At 37.7% G+C, this 8,039-nt stretch overlaps 1 protein-coding gene across 4 annotated transcripts; it reads left to right on the top strand.

The window, feature by feature from the left end:
• Positions 1–1,429: 1,429 nt before the first annotated feature.
• isl2a (ISL LIM homeobox 2a) lies at positions 1,430–7,300 on the top strand. Of its 4 annotated transcripts, none has more exons than XM_061222522.1 (6): positions 1,430–1,545; positions 2,089–2,278; positions 2,743–3,005; positions 4,577–4,875; positions 5,663–5,830; positions 6,670–7,300. In XM_061222522.1, exons 1-6 carry the CDS (start codon positions 1,488–1,490, stop codon positions 6,784–6,786), a joined length of 1,095 nt encoding a protein of 364 aa, XP_061078506.1. In that variant the 5' UTR covers positions 1,430–1,487; the 3' UTR covers positions 6,787–7,300. The 4 variants fall into 4 exon arrangements, with proteins under 4 accessions (XP_061078506.1, XP_061078508.1, XP_061078507.1 ...); XM_061222524.1 differs by having other exon boundaries at positions 4,577–4,863; XM_061222523.1 differs by having other exon boundaries at positions 4,580–4,875.
• The last annotated feature ends 739 nt before the right edge of the window (positions 7,301–8,039 follow it).

Consider the following 8,039-nt stretch of genomic DNA (forward strand, 5'->3'; position numbering starts at 1 on the left):
ACTCTTAACATTTTTGGTTTGGCATTCCCTTACGTTTTCTTTTTATTCGAGCATAGGCTACTCGTCAAACTGATGGACCGAAGAAGGTAGGCTACACCGTATCAATATGAAGGAGGTTTGTATACCACAATATGTAGGCCTACCGAAAGGATATGCGACTGAATTCGTGGATGTGTTATGAGAAGACGACACGGCATCAGTCTAACCACATGGCACATAACCACCTACGCCGTTAATTCTGGATGCTCTCTGGCTATTTGAGTTGTTTAAATAAATGTATTTAAATGCAAACAAACAATTTTTATTATAGACTAAATATGCAAAGGCCAAACAATGAGTGTATGGGCCAGTTTCACCTGGCCCAAAGTCATCTTAAATAATAGGCTATAATTTTGTTTTCGTAGCCTATGTGTGAATGGTCTTTTGTGAATAACATTAATAATTTAACGGTGAAAATTAATTTTATGTTTAACATAGGCTATTTATACGATATTAGAATACATTACTACAACAATGTTTTGAACAGAGATCACAATTAGGCTATTAGCCTTGTTATTACCACTGCATGAATTATTTTGATTATTTGGATGGCAAGTGAACAGAATGGGCTCGGGTGAAGCATTTCAGGGACAAATTTGTATATTTTTATTTTCGTTTTCACTTTGTGTTCATCAACTTAACATAATGTATTCGATGCGTTACGGCAAATCAATGAACACCAGAGATCATGCAAGTGCTGACTGTACTTACACCTGTCCTCCAGTAGAGGGCTCTCGTTTCGAACGCAACCGTGCGAAAATCAAAATGGGCATTTTGATATGGGACATTACAATGATTTTTGTCAGCTATGCAAATTCCTCACAGTAGCTATCATTTAAAAAACGTATAACCTTAATTAGGCTAGTATGTAAACCGGTCAACAGAACCGTCCAAGCTCAACTCTCATAACACTGCTGAGGAAAATTTCCATTGAAAATATGACAACATCGATTACGCAAACCTATAGTACGAACCTACGTTCAGAAAATATTCTTCACAGATTAAATAAAAATTACAACGAAAAGGTTACATAATTAATAGCCAGTAATTCTGTGTGTTTCTGTTTGAGCAAAGGCTGTTATTCCGCCTCTGTCTAGTGAAGTTATGCAGCAGTTCGTTCATTTTACCTTTCAAAATATTGAGTGTGGTTGATTGAAAAGGAAGACGCTTACAGTGTCTACGGATGCCCTGCCTTTTGAAAAGTTGCAGCCACTGTATTTGATCCATTGTCCTCTTCTGACCAATCCCTTCGCTCGGGTCCCCCATTGCCCCCTTTTGACGTGTCTGGGTTCAAGTTTGCATGTGACGTCACGCTGCGTGTGGGACATCGCTCCCTCTTCCCCTTACGCCACTCCGGAGAACAGCGAAGTTATTAGCCTGCGACGGCCTGGACGGGCAGCTCTTCACTACATTTCTGCATCTATCGCACTCTCCGTCATCCGTCCTGTATGGTGGATATTATTTTCAATTCTTCTTTCTTGGGTGATATGGGGGATCATTCCAAAAGTAAGTCGAATAATGTGATTGTTTCATTTCAAATATTTTTAAGGGAAACACCTTAATGATTCATTTTTATTGTTTACATTTTGCATGCAAGTGACGTTTTAGTGTAAACGATTTTCCAAGTAGGATGTAATCTATGTTTAAAAAGTAGATATTTATTGGGTTTATTTATTTTGTATTCATTTCGCGTCTTCAGGTCAATAGCGCGAACGGCTGAATTTGGAAAATATTCTTTCATCTAGGCTATTTAATGCAAAGCTAGCGAATACTAACTATGACAGAAATTAATAATATTATTGACAGATGCAAAAGTAGGCAAAATAATTAATAGCCTAATTCATCGTGTAAATTACAGCAATCTTAGTCTCCTCGCACTAGAGCTGTTAAACCAATGTATGTCGGTATGACTAGCATGTAAAGTTAAGCATTATTTTCCTGGGGGGAAAAAAGTGATATCCATACTCAAACACGTGTTGTAGCTATAACTATAATATAAATTCAAACGCGGCTTTGCTAGTAGACTGACTGTGACCATGTTTCTTACAGAGAAGTCTGGAATCGCCATGTGTGTAGGCTGTGGAAGTCAGATTCATGACCAGTACATACTAAGAGTTTCCCCGGATTTGGAGTGGCACGCAGCCTGCTTAAAGTGTGCCGAATGCAATCAGTACCTGGATGAAACGTGCACTTGCTTCGTCCGGGAAGGCAAGACATATTGCAAAAGAGATTATGTAAGGTAGGAGTCTTTAATCTCTGTCTCTCCTTCGTAAATAATTGCTGCAATGTATGCCAAAAAGGCCGGTAGTAACAAATAGTTCTAAATAAAAGTGTATTTTATCTGCCCTTGTAACTAAACGGCATATAAGTTCAAGCGAGTAGGGGAAAAGTCGTTTTCCCTGTATTTCCTGTAAAATAATGTCTGCAAATAGCCTATGGACATATTGGACAGCAACGTTGTGTAAACATGGGCTATTTAATGCAACTGGTTTTTATCCAACGTTGCAATGTTCACAATGTTATAATTTGTCTTTTGTGCAAAACTCCTTTTTCCTTTTAATAAAATGAAAAAACATATAAATGCTGACACAATGCACAAATGCCTGTTTTCTTTGCTGACATAAAGAACACACACTACTTTTCAGGTTTGTGTCATTTTGTTAAAAATCCATTCTGAAACGCACGTACATGTCTCTTTCACAGGCTGTTTGGGATAAAATGTGCAAAATGTAACCTCGGCTTCAGCAGCAGCGACCTTGTGATGAGAGCTCGGGACAATGTGTACCACATTGAGTGCTTCAGGTGCTCGGTGTGCAGCAGGCAGCTGCTGCCCGGCGATGAGTTCTCGCTGCGGGAGGAGGAGCTGCTCTGTCGGGCTGACCACAGCTTACTAATGGAGCGCGGTGCCGCGGGTAGTCCGATAAGCCCCGGACATAATCACTCTAGCAGGCCCCTTCACCTGGCAGGTCAGTCACAGCAAGTATTATGATTATGATTGTTGTTATTGTTACAACAACAATATTATTATTTTTTGTGTGTGATTACATATTTTTTATATTATTAGGGCAGGCCTATTATTATTCCTAAAGCTGCAGTTCCTCATTAGACATTTTGACAATGAACAAGAGCGAATAAATGCATAAAGTAACATCAACAACAACACCAGCAATAATAATAATAATAATCATAATAATAATAATAATAATAATAGCCTAATGATGGACAACTTTGTATACAATTGTATACAATTTTATATTGGCCTAGAATTATTGTGCTACAATGGAATGCCTGTCTGGCTTCATAGTGTCTGTTTTAAATGCCTAAAGGTTTTTTTTTAAAACGACAATAATAGTGGGGTAGTGTATGCCCGTCACACGGTGTTGTGGGATACCAAAAGTAGTCCTAGTTTAAGGACGCGATTTCTTTCATTTTTAATTCCTGTCGTTGTCTGAATTATCTGGCACTGCAATTAAACGATGCCTAATGCCATACTGTTTGATGAAATTAAGCCGGTGACTATAGACACAACGTACAACGCAATAAGGTGTATATCCCAATTTGAGACTTGAAAATTGAATTGGACCTGAATTGAATTGGAATTGTTTTGACATATACTGCATTGTTTAGTGGATGGCTATTTAAATAACAGCAAGGTTATAGCGCCTCGCTTGTCCTGGGTCTCATTCCGGGGATCGGCCTTTCGCAGTAAGGTAGCACAAACGTTATGTCAGTTTTGTTTTCGATTATTTGCGATGATCATGTTTGTACAAAAAGGCATTTTCATCTCAGTAAAAACAAATGTGAAAGCAAGGCAATTTGTTATTTTGCTGTAATTTTTTTGTTTGTCGGAAAATCATCATTATTATTATTGCTTGATATTTGTGGATCTGACTTAGATGTTTATTTGTTGTGGTTCCTATAATTTAAAACTGAAGTAAATGTAATGCTACATTCTAGTTAGACAATAATAATAATAATAATAATAATAATAATAATGATAATAATAATAATAATAATAATAATAATAATAATAACAGTATTATTGTTATTGAAAACCAACAGCTCGATGTATGAACACACGCTCATTACTTCATATTTGCTCATTTGGGCCTGCAGGAGTTAGTATGCCTTAATAGATCACTGTGCAAAAACGTTAAGTTTGTCGGGCTGTTTACAACTGTTGTCAGTGTTTAATTATATGTAGGCCTAGGCCTATTCGCCCGATACGTTATTATTCGGATTAACTAATTCACTTGGTTATTTATTTATTTCGTTATTTAAGTAGGCTGTTTTGGCAACACTGTCGGTGTAATTATGTTTAGCAAATTAAATATTTGTTTACATTTGTCTGATAAGTTTCAGTTGCTGTGATAGACCTATGTGGTTTGAAATAACTGACATTGTAACACCATTGTAACTATGAAACTAATATTTAAAACTAATGTTGGGAATGTCTTCATATTAACGTTGAACACTTCATTTCAATTTGTTGGAGAAAAACTTCTCAAGAGGTTAAATCGATATATTATATCTCCAGCAGATCCAGTATCAGTCAGACAGCCACCGCATCGAAACCACGTCCACAAGCAATCTGAGAAGACTACTCGAGTGAGGACGGTGCTAAATGAGAAACAACTCCACACCCTACGGACCTGCTACAACGCCAACCCACGGCCGGATGCTCTAATGAAGGAACAACTAGTTGAAATGACCGGTCTGAGTCCGAGGGTCATACGAGTTTGGTTCCAAAACAAACGATGTAAAGACAAGAAGAGATCTATCCTCATGAAACAACTTCAGCAACAGCAGCACAGTGATAAAACTGTAAGCATCTTTGTAAGTTCTATCGCGCTTTTATTCAGGCGAATATAGCGCGTTTACTACTTGTTTATTACTTTACCATTCCTATATATCTTGAATGTGCATGGAATGTTGAAATAAACAACTGCAAGGCCACAGGAATATGTAGTTGGTATAAATGTGCTTTGTTTTAGGCCTAAATAATTCAGTATTTATGAATGATCTTGCGCAGTTTTATTTGTCATGTCAGAATGCATTTTGAAGTAACTTTAGTTGTTTATTTAATTAATAATAAACATTATATTGCCTTAAGTTCTTTATTTGCTATTAAGCCAAATCCGATTTGCCCCTCCTATCACTTCAAATTAGGTGATGAGAAGTAAAGGCAATGTTTTAGATTTGTCTTTTAAAGTCAAAATAGATGCATTAATACGTCATGTAAAAATCCTCGGATAATCAGACGTCAGCATTTTATTTAATTTCATTAATAAATTTGTCTTTGAAAATACTATGAAATGTACAGGAAGAAATGTGTGCGTGTGTGTGTGGTGTGTGTATGCGCATTCATTTGAATGATTTTAGATGGTATGTCTTTGAAATGTAAACTAAATTTGTAAATTCAGGACAGTTACTTGCGTATCTTTTTGTTCTAAATGTAAAATAAATAAAAAATCATAATCTAATTTGGGCATATGACGTATTAATTATCTGTTTTATATTTATACTAAGAAGAGTACCTTGGTTCTTTTTTCGTTATCAAATAAAAATGTCACGTTTAAATGTTAAAATGTTTTAAGCGGTCGGCTTATTTTTTCCCATTCAGAATCTACAAGGACTCACAGGCACACCTCTTGTAGCAGGCAGCCCTATTAGACACGACAGTGCAGTCCAGGGTAACCCAGTGGAGGTGCAAACCTATCAGCCACCTTGGAAAGCCTTGAGCGAGTTTGCCTTGCAGAGTGATCTGGAACAACCAGCCTTTCAGCAGTTGGTAAGGGAAAATATAATTCACAGACACACATATGCTCACTCTCTCTTTCTCTATCCTCTCTCTCTTACACACACACATACACACACACACACACACACACATTTGCACACACGTATATATGCACCGCGCAATCTCATCTTCCTTCAGCTTGAAAACATTGAAATCGACAAAACTGCCTGGAACTTTTCCGTTTTGTCAGTATTAAGAGTATTTATGTTATTAGTATTTAACTTCAGAAGTAAACCTCTATCATAAAGGACAGTGCTGCTATCCAACATATATATTTTAGCTAGCCAACGAAACATATGTGCTGTAAAAATCAATCTCTCAAGAGCATCCTTCACATCCTTAATGGGACTGTGGTCTCTGGTGACCTCCAGCTCCCCCCCCCCCCCCCCCCCAATTTGACTCAATACAGGATGTGCCCCTCAATGCTTTGTTGCACTCTTGGACCACTAGCGCACTTTTAGCCTATTGAATGTCACTGGACCCTCATGTACAATTCTGGCACTGTTGCAGTTAGCTAACACTTGAATGGCAGTTACTTTGTATGCTCGAGTAACTAATTTCAGCCCCATTCATCCCAACACATTGATCTTTTCCCCCCAGGCTAATTTATAGCATATTTCAATACACCCACGATTTGATTAAATGCTTCTACGCCTAATGATTGGCACTCTCCGTACCCTATGCATAACGATACTTCTTATTTGTTTTAGAATAACACATTTACGTATACCCACAGCCTATCGACTAAACACGTATCCACACTTGCATGCCTATGTCATTTGTATGTTGGTGGTTTTTTTCAAACGGTATGACACTACATTTTCTCTTAGGTATCTTTTTCGGAATCTGGCTCCTTGGGAAATTCTTCTGGCAGCGACGTGACTTCTCTATCCTCGCAGCTCCCTGACACTCCTAACAGCATGGTACCGAGCCCTGTCGAGACGTGAGACAGGCCAATTACCGACGGTCCCTGGACGAGCATGCTCCCACACCCTGCATGAGAACAGACCAGACAAGCGTATCACAGCGTCCGATGAAGACTTTTTTTCAAAGAGAATTGGAGAAGCTGCAGAGTGTGTGAACAACGCCCCCGTAAAACGCACACAAAGATGCTGTCTAAATTATTTTCCAAGCGTCTCAGCTTTCGACAGTACCCTGCCTGACCAGCAAGTGCCACTACAGTGACGTCACTACATTAACCCAACAAGAGCGAAGACCTTATAATGGATATACAAACAATCCTCTCTGAAATTGATTAGGAGCAACTGACTCTTCTGTGTTGAGCGTTTTTCATTAACGGTGATCATTGTGTCTTTCTTCAACGTGATTTTTTCATATTTCGTTATCGAGTCCAGAGACCCATGTGTTTGTCTTAATGAGCATGATTTCAGAAGATTATAGAAAACAGACTCTTGTTGTAAAATATTTTATCTTAATGGACGGAGGACAAATTGTTTGAGCCTCTCGAACAAACGTAAGTTATTGTTATTTATTGTCAGAACTACAGTTCATACAGGGATTAATAATTGATCTTAATAAACCTATGTTAAATGCTGATTTCACGCCTGAGAAACTTTGTATAAGCTGTAAAGCTTGGTGCGCAAAGTAGCTTATATTCACATTTCATAATCATATTGAACAGTGCCAACTATCACGGCATATTGTTTGGAAACAATTTCAGCTGTATTAATTGATCTTCATGCACTGGCGAGAGATGAAAACCAGACTTCTAAATTCATTAATTTTGAAACTATGCCAGGAACTTATTAAGCAAACCGAAAGTCAAAACCAAGTCCTTGATGTAAATGCTATATGTTTCTATTCGCAGCATATAGCCTACTTTCCTCAATTGCTTTCCCACAGCACAGAGGAACCCGTATAGGCTACCTCCTCTTCAGTCAGAATATTTCTCATTAATACCAAATTGATTATGAATAATTTTAAAGCGAAAGACCAATTAATTTGAACTGCAGCGAGAATCATGAAGAGAGGTAATGACACAACTAAATGAAAAGATGATTTGTGGGAAACGGTGTTAGCCTACACTCAAAGAAGAGGTGTCATTTTTAAAACATGTTGTATAGAATTTTAACACATTTAGAGAGTGTGCTCGGGGACAACACGTTGTGTTTATTTTGACACAGTAAATGTGAAAGGTTTTAAACTTTTTTATTTTAACTGGAAAATATATATTTCATCC

This window comes from Conger conger, chromosome 15 (genome assembly GCF_963514075.1).
Source record: "Conger conger chromosome 15, fConCon1.1, whole genome shotgun sequence".
Classification (NCBI taxonomy): Eukaryota; Metazoa; Chordata; class Actinopteri; order Anguilliformes; family Congridae; genus Conger; species Conger conger.